General features: G+C 37.0%; 1 protein-coding gene across 4 annotated transcripts; it reads right to left on the bottom strand.

Annotated features, from left to right (window-relative positions):
• Positions 1 to 2,796: 2,796 nt before the first annotated feature.
• Positions 2,797 to 22,248, bottom strand: UCHL5 (ubiquitin C-terminal hydrolase L5). 4 transcript variants are annotated; one of them, XM_074906772.1, is made up of 11 exons: positions 22,046 to 22,248; positions 20,606 to 20,669; positions 18,789 to 18,894; positions 11,011 to 11,136; positions 10,868 to 10,929; positions 10,654 to 10,784; positions 9,033 to 9,096; positions 7,855 to 7,957; positions 7,303 to 7,410; positions 5,252 to 5,350; positions 2,797 to 3,425 (listed from the first exon to the last, which is right to left on the bottom strand). In XM_074906772.1, exons 1-11 carry the CDS (start codon positions 22,125 to 22,127, stop codon positions 3,381 to 3,383), a joined length of 990 nt encoding a protein of 329 aa, XP_074762873.1. In that variant the 5' UTR covers positions 22,128 to 22,248; the 3' UTR covers positions 2,797 to 3,380. The 4 variants fall into 4 exon arrangements, with proteins under 4 accessions (XP_074762873.1, XP_074762871.1, XP_074762875.1 ...); XM_074906770.1 differs by having other exon boundaries at positions 2,798 to 3,425; positions 7,303 to 7,413; XM_074906774.1 differs by lacking the exon at positions 18,789 to 18,894 and having other exon boundaries at positions 2,798 to 3,425; positions 7,303 to 7,413; positions 22,046 to 22,091.
• Between the last annotated feature and the right edge of the window lie 214 nt (positions 22,249 to 22,462).

Raw genomic sequence — 22,462 nt, 5'->3', positions numbered from 1 at the left:
ACATACAGATAAATTGTACAAAAGTACCCATAGACTTCATATCCTCCATTTTCTAACTCTACAGCATCATGAGAATAAATCAATCTGCTATTCAATCTGACATTTAAGAAGCTGATATTCATATGTACAGATAGCATGATCATTCTTCCTGCAGTATCCATCTATTAAAAGCAGTGTCATGAACTTTAAAGAAAGCCCAGATAAGTTCATTTGCATTATTAAACGAAACAGCTTGTAAAGAATTATTTCTATACAAGTTTTAGACGTTGCAATTCAAACAGAAGAACTCCCAGCAACAGGTCATTTTCATGAGCAGATGTAAACAAGTATAACCACCTATTCTAAAGACACAAAACCACTGGCCTTATATATGCCTGTCAATTTTTATTTTTCAAAATCTCCCTGTCTCCCTTCACAGAGCAAAAGACTGTGTCATCAGCACCACAATCATCCGGATCCAATCCTTCCTCTAATACTCTGCTCAGGGGTAACAAAGTCTTCTAGTGCAAGTTCATTCTATCTGACTCTTCTGCAACCAAGATAAATTTTATTTGAAGTAATACATTGGGGGGGAAAAAATGTTTTTCTCTGAAACAAGCACTTAATGAGTCTAGTGGTATGTCTTACTTCTTCGCACCTTCTTAGCCAAAACCCACAGTATTTTCAGGTGTCTTTGGGCAGCTATTCACTCATAAATACAACCACTGTTGAACATGCAAACTTGTATTTTAAGTTAGTACCTGTATACCAAATTTGTATTTTAAAATAATTTATGTATAAGATATGTTACCCTGTGAAGGAAGAAATCAGGCTACAGCAAGATTCTTAAATTATGTACTGTTAAGACTGGCAGCTAGAGAACAATACTGAGATCATGTTGACAAAGTTTTAGCAAATGGGAGACACACTGACCTCTTCTGGGCCACAGGAAACAGCAGCTGTACGGCAAAATTCTTCACAGAAACTGAACTTACTGTTTATTCTCATTATACCCAAATTTCAGTTCTGAGAGCTATGTCACACCATATGTTTATACCAGTAGAAATTAGTAACCCTTGAAATAAATCAGAACACAAACCTTTCACCATTCCATATACAGCAAAATACAGTGTCTTAAAACTGTAAAATGCATTAAAGCTTGAATCTCTACTTTGTTTTTTTTCAGCACCTTTAATTTGGTAATTCATGAACTTCATATACTGCTTTACATTCATGTGACACTGTCCTAAAAGTAGGCAACATACATATAAATTGCCTTTAAAACCAAGATACATGTTACAAAAAAAGGTTTTACAAACTTGGTGAAAATGGTCAAAAATTAGCATATGGGTTTTGACCAGAAAAAAAAAAGACCTTAGAATATAACAAAGTACACTAGTTTTGAGTGATTCTACTTCTGCATTAAATACCTTTCTTTTAAAAATCCAATTTTTCACTCACACATTGGACTAATACTGAAGTTTGATCTTTATATCCATCCTCTTTTTCATTCCACAAATCCAGAAAGTTTGCCTGCAATATGTTATTCTAATTTCTAAAAAGAAATACTATTAAAATTTGTTAAAAATTGCAAAAATAATTTGCTGCTTCAGCAAAATTCCCTTTCCTCTTGCGCAACCATGCAAATAGGAGAATGGAACAACTCCTTAAATTCAGTATAATTTAAGTTGACATCTATTATGGAACACCAAAATTTTCTTGTAGAAAGTATCAAAATTCTCCAGGAATGTCAGGGTACAGCAGGAATTATCAAGCTACCACTTAAAAAGACAAACCTTTTCAACAGATTGAAATGGAGTTTAGAGTATAATTTTAAGATCAGAAATGCCTCTTAAAGAGGAAGAGTCTTTCCCTTCCCCTAAACAATACTGCTGCAATTAATTACTCAGGGAACTCACACACAGAGTTTATGTTCTCAATCTGATCAGTTTTGTACAGAACACAAACATGGATCTCATGTTCTTTTCCAAAAGAGATCTTACCCTTCTAGCCAGAGCAATGACTCAAGTGGATCCTTTCAGCAACAGGAGAGCGCAGTGTGTTTTACTTCTTCAGCCAAAATTTTATCCTGTCAATAGATATGCAATATATATGAAGCATCAACAGATAACAGAATTTGTTTCATATTGGGGTTTCAAAAAATTCTCTAAATATAGTATATTCTTATACAAGCCTGCAAGACCAAAGGACCTCACAGTTCAATGAAGTATGCCTATAGACAAAGTAAGCAAAAGAAACATCTTTTACTGGTTTTACATGTTTTCCAAACAATCCAAGTGCTTTTGCTTGGTTTTCTTTCCATCTCTTGTCTGAGCCGTTTAGGGAGAAACTGCAAGTTTTCTCGAAGTTATATATACCATACACTAATAGTGTTTCAGTAATTGAAATATTATATATTATTGCAATGGCCTGTTACTATCCTTACCAAAACAATTTGTCTATTCATAGTTCACATACAAGCAGCACTAAGAAGGTAAGACACCATGTGAGCCCCATTCTCGATATTCCCTTTGGTCCACAGAAGACCAAAGACAGTCAAGCATCTTCTATTACAATGTTGTTAACAAGAATCCATACACATTTTTTCTTATATTGAAGCACCCCCCAAGGTCAATTAAAGCATTGTTTCAAGACTTAAATGTAACACATTCTAGAACAGTTCTACCTTCTATCCAAGAATATTAACTCCCCAAAACAACAGCATGCCTTCTTTCTAACCCTAATTTAGAATGCATATACTCTAAGTCACAAGGCTGATGACCTTCAATATATATCCTCATCATCTTATCCAGTAATAAAATACCACAGAAGAAAGTTTGCCAAAATAAAAATGGGAATATTTATTATCTTTTCTACTAAAGCAATGCAGATCTTCTGAGATTATACATTGGTCTTTGCAAATGTTTCTACAGCTAAATTCATACTTTTCGATTTTGTAAAAAAATTAGACACATACTTCATAGAAACAAAGACACAGGGTATGTCACTGAACAACTGGATAATATTGTAACTGTTAGTAGGGATGAGCAAAGAAAGCTCATGCTTATACTTAAATTCTGGCATTTGTATCATTATATCTTCAAGTGGGACAAAATGAATACATTTTCCTTGCACATTTTTAGGTCCACTTCCCAAGCTCTCAGAAGTCAGATAGACTGTTAAATATTGAATTTGACAAAGAGAACCTAAACATACTTAGCAGTACTACATGCACAAGATGCAGGGGAAGGAAGAAAATTAGACCCGTGCATACAGTACAAGACAAACTGTTACAATTGTCAAACGTGCGCTGGACAAAATTTAAAGTTTATGAAAAGTTTTATTTGTTGTCATGAAAATAGTTTCAGAAGCACATAATAGTATGTATTTTGCCGTCATCTTCACTTGGCATCCTGAACTTTCTTGGCATTCTGTTTTTCCTTCGCCTAGAAAACAAAAGGGAGATGATGTTAAGCTCTGGTAAGACGAAGACCTTTCTGGAGCTTGGAATGACTACTTATTACTTTTTTGAACATTCAACAAAATATGCCGTAGAAAGAGACATTTTAAATGTAAATTCAGGCTCTTCAGAAGTATCCTACTACTATTTCAACTAGGCCCATATATAAAACCTCTTAAGAAGACATATAGGTTTAAAATTATAATATAAAAGAAACTCTATGATTAGGTAGCTTCCATAGGAGAAAAGAAGAGGTGGAAAAAAAGCATTATTTTAAAAACATAATTTAACCTTCATTTTTCATACTTCCATATTCATTTCATTTAACAGACAAATAACTCTTCCTAATGAAAACATTTTATGTCAGAAGAAAACACTGGATTTAGATATAGCGATTGTCATAAATTAAACTCTGAAGCAACAAAAGGCCTTTCAGAAGAGCAGTGGAAAAAAACCTTAAGTTTCTACCAAGATATTTGCGAACAGATTCTCACATAACTTGTACTAACTGACAGATGGTTCAAATTGACACGGAACTAGCATTTTCTTCCTCATGAGTTTAGTGAAAAGACAGGCAAGAAGAGGTGACAAATCAGATGCAATATTAGCCATTTTTCTGACAAAACCCTTGTTAATTCTGAATTGGGTTGCTGGCTGTTACCACTTAATATTGAACAGAACTGGATCTAATTCAGTGGTTAGAATTAATTATTAACAGCCACTTGGGTGGAAATTTACTTGTAAAAGAAGCTTGCTGGCATTATAAATAACTCCTATTAACATGAAAGTGGATTAGAACTTCACAAGTCACAAAAAGATTAAAAACTGAATCCAAAAGTTACTGTCTTATAAAGTACTGACTTGCAAACATACTTTCCTAAGTAAATTCAGATAAAGAATGTACTCATTGAGTAATATTTAGCTCTCTTTTCATTAAAATGAGATTTTTTTCTCAGCGCAAATTCAAAATTAGGGATACTGTCCAAGGCACATGAGTAGATATGCAAACAAGCACTGATCTTATTACAATTCAAGTACTTCACTAACCATACAGTTTAATAACCTTGCCAAGGTGACAGACAGACTTTAACAAACAAACCTTAATAGTAAATCAATGTTAATAGCTAGACACCTTAAAAAGAGGAAAATAATGAGCCAGTAAATCAGTTTAAGAACAGAAAAAAAATTTAAAGCTACTTAAATTACCAGAACCTCTGTGCAAAGTTTGCCACCTAGTGTTGGCAACTAGATAAATCAACAAATCTGAGTATTCAAGACTCCAGGTTGGCAAAACAGAACAATTTTATATGTACATGTCTGTGTATGTATACGTTTAAATAATCTTCGGTTAAAAAAGGGATATCAAGATAGTATGGGGAACTCTATCACATACTAATTGGAGCTACACATCACAATTTTATTAGGACTTTTGATGTCCTGTTTAGAAAAACCCGAGTCATGTGTCTCCTACCCTCAGCCCCTGTAATGTGATAGTTTACCTGATGTTGAATTGTCTCTTCCCATATCACTATTAGAAAAATTTGTTTAGGCTATCAAATAAGAGATATGGTTTGTCTTTGCAATAGTGCAAAGTTGGTTGGTCCCACAATCTCCAGTCTCCACTGGAATTGTGCCTGTTGAGAACCTCAAGGGACTATCAGGTAAACTAGCAATGTATCTGAATGTAGCGGTTTAAATAAACCCACGCCATTTGTGCTTCCCAGATATTTGACTGCTTTTTAATTTTCAGTAGAAGGTATGAAGAATTATAGTAATGTACTGTTTCTTAAAAGTCAGCTAGGAAATACTCACTTTTTCTACTAATGGTATTAACTGTTGGTGCTCTGCTAGAGTTTTTAATAATTCCATAATGAAAGGCAGGTAGTTATGTTTTCTTCTAATATTTTCAATCTAAAAAGAAATTAAAACGTTAACCGAATTATTATATGGCTAAACAGGGATTTTTCCCATCCCCATCATTGTCAAGCCCCCCCCCCCCACCAAAGAGCTAGAAATCTTTTTTTAAAATTTCAGCCAGCTAAAAATAGTCAAAGCTATAAAATTCTGAGCACATGGTGAGAAAGTATAAGCAGTAAATTCATCCAGCATGACGCACAAAATCTCATGGTCTTTTGTCATACTAGCTGAAAACCCCTCAATGATTAAGTAAGTTATAAGCCACTGCTATAACACTGATATCTAAACCATTCACCCCCACCCCCCCCCCACCCCAAACTTAAATTGCAGTTCAACATACGTATTTTTACAGTCCCTTGTGCAGTTGTGGCCTCAGCCTAGGCTGAAGACAAACATTTCTGTAATGCAAAAGCATAACTTTTTGTTATTCTAAACATTTTTGCTGCTTCTACAAGGATTCAATCCTTCAGAAAGGTAGACTGTTTTTTCAGCTGAGAGGAATGACCTCCACAGAACCCAAGTAGATACCCTAACATAAAAAAATGTGAAAAATGGTGACTTTTAAGCAGTTTCCATATTTCCACATACAATTTGGAACTTCAAGGTTTTTCGTGCCCCAATTTAATTTGTTTGCTTACTCTGATGCTTCATAAAGCACATGCTTTGGTTTTGTTTGGTTGGGTATTTTTGTTTTGTTTTTTTTTTTAATAGTTTCTTGAATTACATCTTCATGTTGTGGAACAGAATTTAGTGACACTGCTTTAGAGACAGGTAACAGTAGCACTTTACAACTTACTACACACACACTATATTTGAAATTATCATCAGAATTACTGAATTCTTGGTCTGAACCTTCCAGAAACTAGCGAAACAGCTTCCTCCATTTTTAGTGAAAACACACAAAAATCTAGTGAAAACATTTCTTTATCCTTTGATATACAGAACTTCTAATTTAAAACTTATTTTAATCTAGCCACTTTTTATACCTGCCCCCAAAATAGGTTAAGGGATTAAAAAAGTAATAATTTGGTTACCCAGCTTTTTTTCCTGTCTCAAAACATTCCTTTAAAAGTATTAGGGAATTATCAAAAAAATGGCAAGTGGTGATTCTCAAAGAAACTTGCCCATACCTCGTTTTCATTAGTACATGTCCTTTCAAAGAATGATATGCTTTCAGTGCACACACAAAGTACTTATTTAGGAAAATGCAGAACCTGCCAAGTGCGTCTTCAATGCTTCCCACAGAGGAAAAGACAGCAGGTGAACCACAACAAAAGAACAATTCAAGTACCCTAGGAGAGTTTCTTGACTAAAAGCTATGCAAGTACCTATGTGTCACATTAGGAGACGGATGTGCAAACACAGAATGAATCTATACACAGAGTTCACAGAATCTCCCAATAGGCCTTCATTATCATCAACTGTTGCATCAACATTCTTCATTACTGACAATGAGAGCTGGAAGAGCTTAAACAAATGCTCTGCAGAAAAAAGTTATGACTAACACATCAAAGTCCTTCTAGTAAAAACAAAACAAAAAATCCTACTTAGTAAGAGGCCACTGTTCCATATAGTAGCATAATTAGCAACTCCAGCAAGAAAAGACTGATCAGTCTTCTGGGCCACATAGAGCCGCTTCTTTGTAGGAGTTCTAGAACTGACTGTGCTTAAAAAAGATTTTCAAGTGCGAAAGATAAAAAGAAGTGGCAAAAGAGAGGGAGCTACAGAGACCACTATACAAACTGGCTTGTAAGCCTTATGCTGAAAAGAAGCAAACTGGTAATTAACCTGTAAATTTAGGAATGCAACATGACTTTACATAACACAGCAAGTCAGTGTCAGTACCCACCCAATTCCTCCAGATTAACTGCAACAAGTCTTCCATAGATATAAACACTACTTTTTTCTTACAAATTTTCCAATAGTTTAATCAGAAAACTACATACCTTGTATCTTTTTAATTTTTGGTTCTCTTCTTCAATTAACATCTGGTATTTTGCAACTTCTGATTGTATAGAACTTAACATATTACTTTGATCTGTATCCATAGGCTCCTCCTTCCACAAAACAGAAAAAGTTTAATGGATGATGTTACTGCTTTTTTAAAAATTAAAATGAGTCTGAATGAATCACTGAAAGATTCAGTTTTGCTTACAGTTATAGGAACACCCAGGGAATTTACGCAGTTAATTATAAAACAGATTAGCTCAGGTATTAGGAAAGGAATAATTCTACTCCCACAGCAAATTAGTCAAGAAAGAGAGCCACAATGACACGGTCATCCTGTACCAAGTACTCAAATTAGCTCACTCAGAACTAGACAGAGCTGCATCAGTACATTCACACAGCACTACACTGTGCTGCACAGATATGTAGTAATCTGCTTTTTTTCAGTAATACTCCATTTGGAGAAGAGAAGAAAAGGAGGTGAATAATAAAGCAAAGACACAGAACTATTATCAGAGAACTACTTCAATAACCTAAACATCATGGCCTACCTCTGCAAGTTGCTGCTGTAATTCTGCAATCCTCTGCTCGTATATCATCTTTCTGTCAGATACAATAGCCATCAAGTTAAACCTTATTTCACCTTCACTGTATCTAAATGAGGAAAAAACAACAACAACAAAATCACACAACAAGAAAACCCACTTTCAAAATTAATCATTAACATAACTCAAAAACCTCCTTCAGGATTTCATTATAAGGCAATGCACTTTGTGGAAAAAAAAAAATTTCATAGATCCATCTAGATTAAGTTGTGCTACAGATCGAATCTTGCCACAAAATAACATCAGACCTCAGATGAACACTATCCAATATGCAACTCCTAATAACCTCCTCTCCCAAGAGTTTAATATTCCCATCTGTGGTCATAAAAAATAAGTATTGAAACTGCCCAAAAAATTAAATACAACATGATTTAGTTGACTTGCACAAGACTGCTGCACACAAATTTTTACTTTCCCATTACTATTACTTATTATAAAATGTTCTTCATACAATGTGAAAAGTACATTCAATAATTAACCTAGCTGGCCTTTCACAGCTTAAATTCTCCAGATGTGATTTGGTAGTAATGTTTTTCTTGTAAAAAAAAAAAGTCTTTAAATAAAAGCCTTTGAAAATTATTTAAGATGACATAAAATCAACATTTGGGGCTACAGTTTGGGGTCAGAACTGAGAGTAAGAAAACCTCTATAGTATGTCTTTCTTGCTTAGATTTCTAAAACAAGCCACACACCTAAGGAAAACTTGTTCTCTATAAATACATCTGTATGAATATAACTATCGTCTAGTATTTTTAATTACAAGTGCACACGCAAACTTCATCCATGGTAATGGCACTCTTAGGTTTTCACTCGCAAAGACTGACAGATGTAACAGAGTTAATAATCTTGCTCTTCCTTTTTCAGAGTACTAGTAGGTTCTCCACTACACAGATACCTACTTTGATTAATCATACAGGAACACAGCGTATTTGAGACTTATCTATCATCACATTTGGCTCATGTTGGGCAATAGGCTCTGAAGTCACACAGTGATATGCACATAAAAATGATGCATAAGCGTCATTCCTTAGAAATTCAGTTGAAAGCCTTTAATTGAAGGAAATTAAAAATAAGGAACTTTTAAACATAAAGTATTATATTTTAAAAGTATCATAACCATTTACTTTTGTATACGTTTCTCTATGACTGGCCGTACAGCACTTATCCAATCATCTTGATTGCATGCACCTAGAAAAAAAAAATTTAAAAATTAAATCTTTGCAAAATTTATTGCAAAATCCTGACTTTAATTCAGGCTTATGCAGCAACTTCAGAGTATGTTACAAGGTCTTCCTTGACAACTGCAGTCTCAAATTACTCATGTGATTTTTTTTTTTTTAAGAGGTTAAAAGACATTTAAAAATAATATTTAGATAACGTACTGGCCAAGTCAATGTAGCAAAACTAAATTTTAAGGGAATAAGCATCTCATGTTTATTTTGTTGATAACAAGAAAAAATGGGGGGAGGAAGTGGTATGTAAAATTTTTATGACAAATCAGCTGGCATGACAACATAAAAGTAAACAGCAAAAGAAAATATGTATAGGTACAGCTGTTCCATTTAGACAAAATAAAGACATAATACTATGTAAATGCAATACAATGTTAAAAAGTCAGACACTGAAAAAATATAGAAGGATATATGATAACATCATTTTAAGATAAGTGAGAAAATAACTAAAGGTGGTTTTGTAAATTAATAATGCCACTTTAACAATTTCAAGACCTTAAAGCTATGAATGATCTTGTGAACATAAATGTTATGTTACTGGTAGGTCTGCAGACTGTATAGTCTCTCTAGCCAGACTAAAGAGGAGATTTAGCAGCAAGCCATTATTCAGCCTAAAAATAAACACAACTGAAGAAAATTGTGAAAACACTCTGGAAATGGAACATACTGAGACTGTATCACTCAAAAGAAAGACGCATGATAGGCACTGTAGAGCTTTTCGATACACAAGATGGCACACACACCACAACTTAAGAAAGATTACAAGACACAAAACAGGAACAAGTCTTACAGAGAGTAAAACTGTGCTAGAATTAGCTATTCTTTTTTAAACCATTGGGAAAATATTTGCTCTCTAAGAAGAAAGAGGGCATTGTGTAAACACCAGCCACACCATGTATAAAAATGTATGGAGTCAGCTGTATACATGCTTCCAGAGAAGAAACAAACGATAAAATAAATGGATATTTATAACCAACCTGGAAAACAAAAAAAGCTTTGAAAGAATGACATAAGAATTGTCTTAGGTGACAATACCACAAAAAAAGACGACATGAGGAAAAAACATTAGCAAATGCAATTGCACATTATCAGTAAGGAAAGCCATAAACATTACATAGTTTTACCAGGTTTTGTCAGAGACAGCTCAGACAGTAACATATTTCCTCAAGTAAGGAAAGCAAATATCCACAAGTGGGTTATGTAAACTTCTCCCTTGCAACAAAACTAATAAGGTATTAGAAGCCCACTGGATTGCATGGCCTGTTCATTTGATTACTGAATGACAGGAGAGATAATCAGCAACATGAAAGAAACAGGAAGAAAACTGCATTTTCAGAACAATAAAACAATATAAATGACTGAAAAGAAGTATGAGCCTGAATAGTACATTTAGAAAACTTTAAATATATGCTTTATTTTAATAAATAACTGGTTTGATCCTGTGACATACAACAATTGTTGCAATAAGCTATGGATAAAGTAAAGGATGTTCAGAAAAAATATAAACTATTACCTAAATCAATTGGTCCTTCCCTTAAGCCATCTAGTTCATATAGCCGTCCATTAACAGGCACATAGCTTACAAAGTGAAATGCATCTTCTTCTTTGGCTGAAGACTTTGCATCAAATTCAAACATCTGTTGTCTACAAAGAAAATTAAAACGAATAATAATCTGAGATTAAAAATAATTAGCTCAAATTTTGCCTAGATTTAAAACATGTGTTACCTGGCAAAACTGTTGTGAACTTGCCGAATGACTTCTGAGTTGCTTAGTGCCAAACCTTTCATCTGCAAGTAAGTAACAAAATTAAATTGTAAGAGAACATAGATATAACACTATAATACTTAAAGAAAAGAGTAGGCACTTACCGCAGCATCAAAACTTTGTGAAAACTCTTTAAATTCTGACAAAGTCTCTCCTAGATGGATATCTTGATGAGCACAATTTAATAGCACACTTACTATGGCTTGAGTAGCACAAGCATTATTAATTACCTAGGAAAAAAGTGTTGAGAATTTGTTCAGTACTGGTGATAAAAATTTAATTTAAGATGGGCAACATTTTTCATTACACACACTTTCTATGCTGATTCACCTTAGATCTTCCCTAAAACAAGCAGCAAATCTAGTCTGAGTAGCCACAGAAAAACCTTTCTGGTGTAGGAGATGAACACTGGATGGATGTCATATACAATTCTTTGATAAAACCAGAGATCTCATACCTCTACTTAGAAACTGTCATTCTACTGCCTCACCACCTCCCTAAAGTGATTAATAAAGGACATAGGAAATACAGGAACCTCCTGACCTCAGTGGAAAAACAAAAAAGTACTATTCAAAGCAAGCTGCCCAAATTACATTATTATATCTATGGTTTCAAAAAAACCTCAACTCTCCCAAAGAGAACGTCCTTGCACTAATCAGAATTTCTTCCAGGAGTAGGAGCTCAAAACCACATTAGTTAGGACACTAGAGCACATTGTAGAATCTAGAGTTTTTATAAAAAGGTTGCACTGGACAAAAAATTCCAAATATCCTAGAGAGAAACTAACAGAATTTAGAGGTGTTTCAAGATGTAAAGATTTTTTTAAAAGATGTTTTTTTGCATAATAAGTCATTCTCAGATTTTTCACTTGTTTCTTAATTCACAATACACCTATCCTTCTCAACCTAACATTTAAGTTAGTAGTTTGTGTGCCACTGTTGCTTACACTTAAGTATTAAATATTCCATTTTTATAAAATATAAACAAACCCCTTCATCTTACAGCCATGTCTTTAATGTTGCTTAGTAATACCCAAACTAAAATATCGTATTTAAAGAGAGACTACAATGATTATTAAATATAATCTGAGATTTAATTAAAAGCACAGTAATCAAATGGTATAAGGCCGTAATACAAGAAAGACTTCATATTAGCAGGGTTTTTTTCCTCAGTGAGCTATAGAAAAAATAATTTATCTTCAGACTATGAGACTATTTTGCAACTGTAAATGCTACTTAAACCTTTGGACTGGGAGAGAGGCTGTTGATTTTGTATTAAAAAAAAAGAAAATGAGTTCAGGGCTGTGAATGTGAAACCACTTCCAACAAGAAAAGAGAAAGAAAAAGACAAAAAAAAAAAGAAGCAACCTGTTTTATGATCAAAGCTAGTCCCTAACAAAGGAAAACTAACTATGTTAATACCATAAACCACATGATATATTTGCTTTCTAGACTTCAGGGTGTTCTCAGTTCAGATTATGTCTGTATAGTGCAGATGATAAAGAAATAATAAAGCACCTCTTATTTTAACCAAATACAATCTAGTTGACTTAAATGGTAACTAAGAGAGTCAACTACAGAAATAGAACAGATTATGGCAACTGGAACTCAAACAAACTCCTGGCACACAAACTAAAAGCTAGAGTTCATGCATTTACAAAATAAAGGACACAGAAGGAAAATCCATCAAGGGCAGTGAAATAATGAACAGCAGCAGAAAAACTAGAAACCACAGACTACTAGAATGACATAACATAGAAAAAGGAACAAAGAATTAAAGATTCTCTGAGATACGACATAACATAGAAAAAGGAACAAAGAATTAAAGATTCTCTGAGATACGACTAGAGAATGGAATCAGAGACAGTTGTAAAAGGAGTACTAGGATGAAAGCAGGAAGATCCTAAATGGATTAGAGTGGGCTAACCTGAAGCAGCCGTTACAAACACTGCAATTAAGCTGATAGGGAAAGGAGAAAAAAAGGAAGAGACACCTGTGTGGAGAACAGTGCTATTCTAATGAAGGGAAGGTCACTACAACAAACTGCACTTGTTAAATGATAACTAGTACAGGACATTATAGGGATAGACAGCACTAAGTGGTAACTCCTTTTACTGAAAAATCAAGATGGAACAATCAGTTACTCTGACAGACTGCTAACTCAATAATGGCTTCCAAAAAAGGGAAGGGAAATTAAGAGAAATTTTGTGCCTAGAAGCAAGGTCAACACAGAAACTGTGTTGGACCAGCTGGATACAGGAGCTTTAAACAACAGCAGAAGTAGGAGGAAAAATTAAAACTTGGCAGAGAATTTGTGGTCTCATCAAATATTTGCCTTTCAGCATAAATATGTTTTTGTATTCCAACTATAGTCTGAGTCTGTTTAAGTATATAATGACCAAGCTAAACAATCTTGTCTTACTGCTCGAAAACAATATGCAACAGATGCAGATCTTAGACCAGTGGCCCTCAACTACTGAAATGGAAATACCCTTCAGAAAGTGAGAGGCAGGAGGTAAGGAAAAGTCTTGTAGAAGAGGAAAAGAAGCAAGCGCAGGTGACAGGCATAAAACAATAGTGTGTTCCTGGATCTAGATGGCATGAGAGCGCTACCAAGATGAAAGAAGGAGGTACCTAGCTAGTGGTAGTTAGTTCATGGGCAGGGTGAAGAGCTCAGAGTGAGGCGGAGGTGACTGCAGTACCAAATGTAGATGAGTGCAAGGTTTTTTCAGATGGATACAGCATCCTATCAATGCACACAGCCAGTCCAGCACTGCTATACACACAAGCTAGTAAGTCCTTCAAGAGTGAAATTCCCCTAATTTCCCATCTGCCCTAATTCCCAACATAACTCTTACTTAAGGTGTCTCAGCGTTGACAGAAAACATTTTTTGCATTTAGACAGCACGACAACATATGCAGGTTGTCCCAGAAAGATTTTTGGGTTTACTTGATGAAACTTAAAAGGATTTTCTGTATTTGTCCAGAAATCCCAACATTTGCCTGTATATTTCTGTCCAGGAAGTCCTGATGAGATATTTGATTTATCAATATTCAGGACTCCAACTTAAAGCAGATACCTGTATTTGAAAGATTTTGCTAGTAAAGCTACAAGATGTATTTAATAATATTTGAAATAATAATATGTAGACACATATACATGCACATTAGTGAGATGATCTCAAAAAAAACCTGAGAAGACTGTCATATCACCAAATGAAGCACAGCTTAAAGCAAACCAAGGAGCCACTTGAATAGACTACTCTGGCACACTTCAATTAAATGTGTAACTTTATAAGCATGCACCTTTCCCTAAGGATCCAAATTGAGTTTCTGGATCAACTTAAGTCTGAAGCCCTTTAAATTCTTGACATGCATCCCCTATCTGACGGATTATATATTTTGTATTTCAAAAAGTCGTGGACAATCCTGTGCTGCAATTAGTAGTATAACCAGCAAATCTCTGGGGTTCACTTACTAAGTATCCAAATGTTACAAAACAGTTGGCTTTATGAAGCTCAAGGTGAAAAATTCAGCACTGGGACAAAGTTCCAAAACTCATTTTTGTTTAAAAACCCTATTGATTTATTTTTATTCATTTGGAAAAAAGCTAGAATCTTCCTACAGTTATAATCAATTACTGAAAATCTTTCTGACTTTGATTAGATGTGTTGCAAGTTCATTTTATTTCTTGTAACTTATCTGTTTTCCCAACTTAAGCTTTAACATGGATATCTGATCTATCTATATGTTACCAAACCTGAAAATGTCAAAAATTTTGAGTTTGAAGTCAACTGAAGTATTGGAAATGTTAAAAAAATACATATGATATGCTTGCATTAGTTTCACAAAGGTAACTGAAGACCAATGATTTGTAATTAACAGTATAATTTAGAAGATTCTCCCTTTGGAAGGTAATTATTTCCAATTAAGTTAATGTTTTATCATCACAGTTGTAATGTTCTATCATCAAAATGCAGCATAAATACATCGCACAAAACAAAGGCATGATACCAATACTTCAGTAACAAAACCTGAAGATTTTATTACACTAAAAAAATTTTCATACATAAGTCTGCGACAATGGCATTTTTTTTTGTCAAGAGACACTTCCACTTCTGCTGTGATCAGCACAGAACACAGCTATTCAAAACAGTGCTGAAGATAGCTGAATACATTGAGTGGTACAATCATGTAGCCACTGTCTGTAAAAACAGCAGTAAGGGCCTACTTAAGCAACACAGAAATCAGGAAATTCAGAGTTAAGGCTGAAATTGTATCCTTAACTCACCTCATTGTGCCTAGGTATCTTAGCTCAAAGGGTATGTAAGATCATCCAGAGTTCTGTGGCCTCAAATAGAGGACCAAATCATACCTAGGCATAACAGGGAGGCCAAATTTAACATGAGTGCACATAAAAGTGACCATTAAAAAAGAATCCTTTAATATGCATGCATATTAGACTTTAAAATTCAACCCCCCCAACATACTTGTGACTTGACTTTGAACAAGATCTAGTCGGCATTTGGAATTCAACTACAACATCACTATGAAAGTGGGTATGAGTAAAATGCAAGCATGCACAAGCTTCTTATCAAACTTCTGTTTCCTAATGTAATTTTAAAGATGTTTTGCTAGACAGTTTGACAGCTGTAGCCTTTTGCATCTAACTAAAGTTCCCCTCCACAATGAAACAATTTTTAAGATGAAACATTTAATTAGAATTGAACAGAAATGAAGCTGTGCTGTAATAGCATCATTTCTTTCCCATACTAAGTTGTTACATACTAAGTTACTTTGTCTTGCTCATACAGGATTCAGAATGACACTTAAAAACTTCTCTGCAGCAGAACAGATTGTACCAGATCTCTTTAGATGGTAATGTCTAAAAGAAGAAAATGTATTGGAAAGACAGCCAAAGACTTCTTGAGATTTTTAGGGCTCTAGTGTCATGTCAGTTTTGAAGGTACAGAGCAACAGACCAATAACCTTAAATGTCATAAAAATTTTGCCAACCCAGAAAACAAATCTATTTGTTCTGGGGTTCCAGCCTACAAATGAACATATGGTTATTTTACTCATCCCTTTAGTCTTGAAAGGTAACAAAACCCCATCCTCAAAGCCACCATAAAATTGACTTAAAACATGCATAGAGAAAATAAGAAAAGGCACATAAGCCTAGCTGCTTGATAGCTGGGAAGAGCCGCTATTTTACAACAGAAATATTTAGTATTAATGCTTGGCTTCCCTTGTGCTCCAGGGTGACTCAGAAGGATTCAGACTCCAGTTTCAAGAAGTGTAATAACCTCAGCACTGTAACAGCGAAACTCCTGTTCTCTCTCACTTACCTTTTACCAGCTTTAGCCTGTACAGACTCACTGAACAAACACATCTCATAACGTGGTAGGAGACCAGCCCAGAAAATATGCAGAGAATCTACAGAAAACTGCTGGCCCGTGAGCTGCACTGGCTCTTGGAAGTTCAATGAGCAGCCAAGCCATTGCAAGAGAGGAACAGAACCAGGAAGTCGAGAAGAGACAGGTTGGGAGGACCAAGACATCCTGCTCTCATCACCAGCAAATCATCAGATCAGCCATTTGCTTGAGAAAATGCTATCAGTCCTCAAAACACAGCTTGTCAAGTCAGATCTCTAACTAAGGTTAACTTCCTCCAGTGTGAAATTCACTGGAGCTAAAGGGGCATTACAAATCCCCCCCAAATAGCACAACCAGTTTCTTTCATTTATCTGTTGACTTTTAATTTCAATTTCTTTGTGACTATTTCACTAGTTGTTCAGGTCAATACCTGTCCAGACAAAACAGAACTGACATGAAAGACAAGCATATATGTGTCTTGTAGACACATTTTGATTTTGCTAAGCCACTGCACTTGACTAACAAATATTAAAACACGAAAAAGATATTCTAATTTTAAACTCTTCACAAGTTACTTTTGAAACATATATCCCAATCCATCAAGTGGCATAACCAGGTAGTACTATTTTAAAATAGCAAACATGTCTAGAAATGGCTTTCCATGCCGAAATGAATTAATTCTTAGAGTGACTCCAGCACACCCTCCTTAAAGGCAGCAGGTGAAGGAGGAGGAAGATCAGAAAGTTCCTACATCTCCACAAAGAGGTTTCAGGCTTAAGAAAACAATGAAATATGAATACTTCAAAGCAAGCTACAAAATAAAGACTTTTCATTGTTACCCTTTAATGTTATGGTTTTGTTCGCAAGTCTAACATCCAAATTTTCTGGTGTATGTTCTGCAATCCTAACTTAAAGCTCAACAAAGCTCCTCTTAACTACTTCTTTTAAACACAATGTCATGCTTCAAAAAGGGAAGTGGAGAGTAGAGAAGAAAAAAGGGCCGAAGTGGAGCAAGCAGACAAATGCTTTGAAACTTTTCAGCACCCACAAGAACAGAAATTCTGGGAGAACCTCATCTACTCAAAGGAAACAAGAAAGATGAAACCCCTTCAATGAGGATAAATCTGCCTTCATCTTAAAAAGATCTTAAGAGTAATTTACTCCTACCATGTAACTACCCCTTGATAGTATATCAAGGATTTTCCCTGAGGTTCTTTCATCAAGATTATTCTGTAGCCACAGCCTAGTGATCACTAACAGTATGTTTGATTAGGTAGAAATCACAATCTAAACCAGTGTCTATCTACCTATAAAACACTTGGCAAACTACTGCTGATCATTGTATCATAAGAATGGTGGACGCTGCTTATCGGGACTCAAGGGCTGCAGCAGGGGAAGAATGAATAAAAGTATTAAAAAAGACCAAGGAATAAAGTAATCCACAATAGCATGATACAGTGGGGTGATTATAAAAGAAACCATTTAAAGGTAATTATCTGCACAACAGAAGCACATGTACAAAGAGGCTAGGAGAGCTAGACACACCGAACATTTCCATTGGTTTCCATATTTCTATACTTTTTGCTGGAAGTGTGTGGAGACTTTTATATACAAAACACTTCTGCATCTGTGGAAAAAAAACCCCATGAAAACAACAAAAAAAACAAACCATAGAGGAAAAAAACTCCAAACCAACAACCTGTCTGTTAGTCTTCATAAAAAGCCTAATCATCTGCCCTTTGATATGAATGCTTTGTAATTAACACATGCAGAGTTACACTTCTTCTTTGCACTGTTACATTTATCATTGTTTGAGAAGCAGGTCTTGAAAAAGAGCTAAAAACATTTATTAAATACTCCTGCTTTCATTCTGGTTACTTTCTCTTGCTTTTCTTGCCTGCAAACAACATGCCCCACAGCCTGTCAAAGCTAACACAAAATTTCAGTACGACGTAGTATTTAATAGAGCACAATGGATTACATTAGCAAAACCAATTTTTCCTGTAATTTCTAATTTAAAATCTCCTCTCTGATTTAAATACTTAAAACTTCCATGCCAAAATGGTCTGCAAACTCCTGAAGGAAAATATTCTCCTAGAGTTATACTGTCCTGGCTGCACAGTATTTGAGAAACACGAGAAATAAAAACTGGACCAAAATAAACATTTCTTCCTAGAATTTGTTGAAAGTGGTTTCAAAAAGATATTTTTCTCATTCTGCTGAGACCATTTACCAAGTAATTCTTTATTGCACAGAAGAGTTACTTACTTTTATAGAAGAGGGCTGATTTAAGAGCTTTACTCTTCCATACCTGATATTATTTTTGTCTGACTTGACAGCTCAATCTGATTTGCTATGTTAATCATCTTTTAACACACAGTTCCTACAGTCACATAAACTGTTAAAAGTTATTTCACCTTGTAAAACGTTAATTTTAGTGTACAAAACGATAGTTTATTTTCCAGTATTAGACATTTTTATCTAAGGAAAATACTGAACTTGCTGTACCTGTTTAGCAAAAAATATTGTATCCAGTCTGGAATCCTGAACAACAGAACCTGCTGGTTCCTCTCCAGGCTGCCACTTGAAGAGGAAAATCAGCCCATGTACTGGCCTAAAAAATAAAATTGATAGGGGAAAAAAAAAAAAAAAAAAAAAATCACCCGTACTGATGAAGAATATCAAAGCCAGAAATCTCTACTACAATTTAGCTGCATGCTGGTACAGTAATTCTGTTAATTATTTCTTTCTAAACATAGGGAATTTTCACTGAGATTTTCAGATGTGGCTTTTTATTTAGGCAGAACATACTTAAGCCTTCCTTCTGTATATGCTAAACAATCCCAATTTGAATTAGCATGCAGTCAGTAATTTTTGTGAATCAGGATCAGTTTTCCTGGTTCCTGTAACTATGACAGTTGCACAACACTCATGTGACTTTGTTAGTGATAAAAAGCTATCAAAACATTTATTAATCATATACAAGAGCTGAAACTAAAGTTTTGGTAATCCTTTTAGGCGTAGATGACAAGAGACACTCTTGTGAAACTTCACGCTTTGAGTTATCCCTCTGATAAAAGAAATCCAGTTTTCTTTTCTACTAAAACTGTGTCTAGTTTTTCAGACTGCATGTCTCGCATAGTAAACAGCCTTTACTGCATGTTGCACTGTATTTAGTATGCACATAAACCAAAAAGCAAAAACTTGTTCATCATATCAACCTGAATTTAAGGTCATCACCGCAAAGATGCCACAAAAGTCTTACCTACAAAAGGTAAACATACTACTGTACTGCTTAAGAAACTTTTCCTAAGCTCTGACCAGAAGTCTGAGATGCCTTTTTAAACAGTGGATCCACTGGGGGAATTAAAAAAATGCTACGTGTTATTATATTCTTTAACAGTGTTTAAGTTAAAACACTATACATGTGTGTGGGACTGAAAAAAGCAAGCTGGCCATCACTCAAGTCTAGAAAGATACACATCTGACAGTACAAGCAAGCAAAGCTGTTACTTTAAGAACAAACCAGATAATGTTCTGATGAAGTGTCATAGGAAGCACACAATGCAGGCACCAAACAAACCATTTCTCAAGTAACATTTCTGCCATTTAGGTGTCACTTGCCAAATATCTTCAGTCAGACAAAAACTCTAAAACTACATTTTCTGTACTAATTGCTACATCTTCTGAAAGATTACTTATACAAGCATAGGATACCCACACAGGAATAGAGTATGGTCTGGGTTAGATGACATTTTCCTCTTAATATCTTGTATGCAAACATGGATAACCCTTAAGACATCATGAACAAAATGGTGAAAGAATTAATATTGCCTAATGAGGGCAGAACTGTTCCATATGATATCAGCCACTGTCAGTTATAACAAGACTATTTGCCTTCACATACATATAGAAGTGATTCTGCAGGAAAAACAAGTTACAAAAGTATGTAAGTACAGTAAATTAACTTAAGGCAACAGATGCAATATATTATGTGAGGAAAAAGGGAGGTAAAACAAGGAACAGAAGTTTGTCAAAGGATATATATAATACAAGCCAATGAGAAAATCATTAGAAATCTGTTTTCACATTCCAGCTATTAGCATCTCTTTCCAAATCAGAAAAGCTAGATTAAGTACCAAGGCATTAATAAAAAGTAATTTAATTGCCAGATATTAAGTCAAAATCCTAATGAACTTCTGAAGAAAAAAGGAAAACAAACCCCAAAGAAATGCCATCAAAAACCCACCTGAGTTCAGCAGGCATTCTTTCATCAGTTCAGACAAATGTAAATAAGAATCATGCAGATTAGAAAAGTGCCTTACTTCAATTTTTCAAAGTTCTCTGGTTCCAAACTCCATATTTCTTCCACTTGTGCTCCTCTACAACCTGAAACAAGAGATACAGGTTTCTTCACCTCTCCCATTTTAAAGGGACAGACACGTGAAAGAACTATGGTAACAATTACAACCTGTATGTCCAAGTTATGGAAAAGTATATTGACAGGCTTTAAAACACGTTCATTAAAAAAAAAAAAACAACAAACAAACAAGAGAGATCAAGAGAAATTACTTCAAGAATTTCCCCTGTGTATGGTGATGTCTTTACAACACAGCTGCGTTTAAAAAATAAACAGACAAGATTAACATATCTTTAGTCACCTTATGTCCCCTGCTCAATTGAAAATAATAACGATTTTAAAGACACTGTCAGGTAGACTAAAGCAGAATTTAAAACACCTGTCTCCAGAGAAAGACCCACGGTAATGGACCGGAAATACTGAAAGCAATACGGTCAATAAAGACATTTGCCTAAGGTGGAGCCCAAAAAGTTCAAATACTTAGTATTTGGAAGATTAATCTATTAGTTAAATAAAAACGTGAAAGGAGAAGCAAGACTGGACTTCACTTGTGAGGAAAAGACGCGACAAAAGTTATAAATCAATATAACCTAGCATAAAATAATTTTGCTTCTTTAGCTAAAACCCTGGGTAGACTTATCTGTTGTTACAACCCCATAGTCACAGTATTGCCAAAAACATTAAATGCAGTTCAACAGAAAACTTAACAGCCTGAAAGCCAAAGCAGCCCCTCGGCTGGGCCCCAGGCCCTTCCCGTAACACCGCCCCCGCCTCCGTGTCCCGGGCAGACCGCGCACGGCCCAAACGCACCCCAGGCCGCTGCGAACGGGCCTTCCCCCGCCCGCCCCCCCGCTGCCCGGCCGCGCCGGCAGGCGCCTACACGTGCCCTGGGCGGCAGGTCGGGCCCCGCCGCCCTGAAACAGGGAAGCGCTGCGCTGGGCCGCGGCCTAGCCCACGGCTCCCCTCAGCCAGAGGGGGACCGCTGCCGGCGGCGGAGCAAGAAGCGCCAGGCGCGGCGAGCGCGGCCCCAGCCCGGGGTAGCCGCGCAGAGGAAACTAATGACACGTTCGTGCCCGCTCGCGTCCCTTGGCCGCCACACCGCCCGCTTCTGCGGGAGCCCGTTCCGCGCCGCTCCCGCACCCCCGCGGCAGCGCTCACTCCGCCAGGGCGCACCGGACCTCGGCCCGCGCCTGTCCTCCGCCGGGCCCCAGGTCCCCTTCCCTGCCCGGCCGGGCTCAGCCTGCCGGGTCCCCGCGCCTCCAGGGACCCGGGCGGCGCCCTGCTGGACGCGGCGGGCAAGCCGCTCTTGCGCTCGCGCGGGAAGAGCCGCGGCGCCCGGCGGGACCGCGGCCTCGGAGCCCCAGCGTTCCCCCAGCGCTCGGCCCCGCTCCCGCTTCTCCCTCACCGAAGCCCTTGATGAGCTCCGTGAAGACGCCCGGGTCGCTCTCCATGAGGCACCACTCGCCGGCGCTGCTCCCTCCCGACATGGCGGCGGCGGGCGCGCTCCCCCAGGCTGGGCGCCGCCGCCGGCCGGGCGAGTGCGAGGCCGAGGCACGCCGCTCCCTTCCCGGCAGGCCCCGCGGCCCGCGCCGCGCCTGTCATCTCTATGGTGAGGCGGGGCGGGGGCAGGAAGCGGCGGCACCGACTGGATCCGGGGCAGCCGCCCGCCGCTGGCGCTGGCACCGCCCCGGCCGCGGAGGGGCCGCGCCCCGCCCTGCGGCTCCGCACCTGGGCCGGCGGAGGGGCCGTGGGAGACCCCGCGCCGCGGCAGGAAGCGGCTCCAGCGGGGCTGGGCGGCGCGGCTCCATCCGGGCACTGGGGT

Source organism: Athene noctua, chromosome 5 (assembly GCF_965140245.1).
Source record: "Athene noctua chromosome 5, bAthNoc1.hap1.1, whole genome shotgun sequence".
NCBI lineage: Eukaryota > Metazoa > Chordata > Aves > Strigiformes > Strigidae > Athene > Athene noctua.
The sequence above is the reverse complement of the archived record's forward strand: the minus strand, read 5'-3'. Positions and strand labels throughout refer to the sequence as shown.

Bases quoted from the DNA above. Each gene is read 5' to 3' on its own strand.
- UCHL5 (XM_074906770.1), bottom strand. From the start codon at position 22,127: ATGTCGGGAGGGAGCAGCGCCGGCGAGTGGTGCCTCATGGAGAGCGAC. The intron at 10,785-10,867 runs GTAACACATGTT...TTTTCTTTGTAG, and splicing joins GTTCACAACAGTTTTGCCAG to ACAACAGATGTTTGAATTTG. The intron at 7,958-9,032 runs GTAAATGGTTAT...TTCCTCATTTAG, and splicing joins ATAGAGAAACGTATACAAAA to ATACAGTGAAGGTGAAATAA.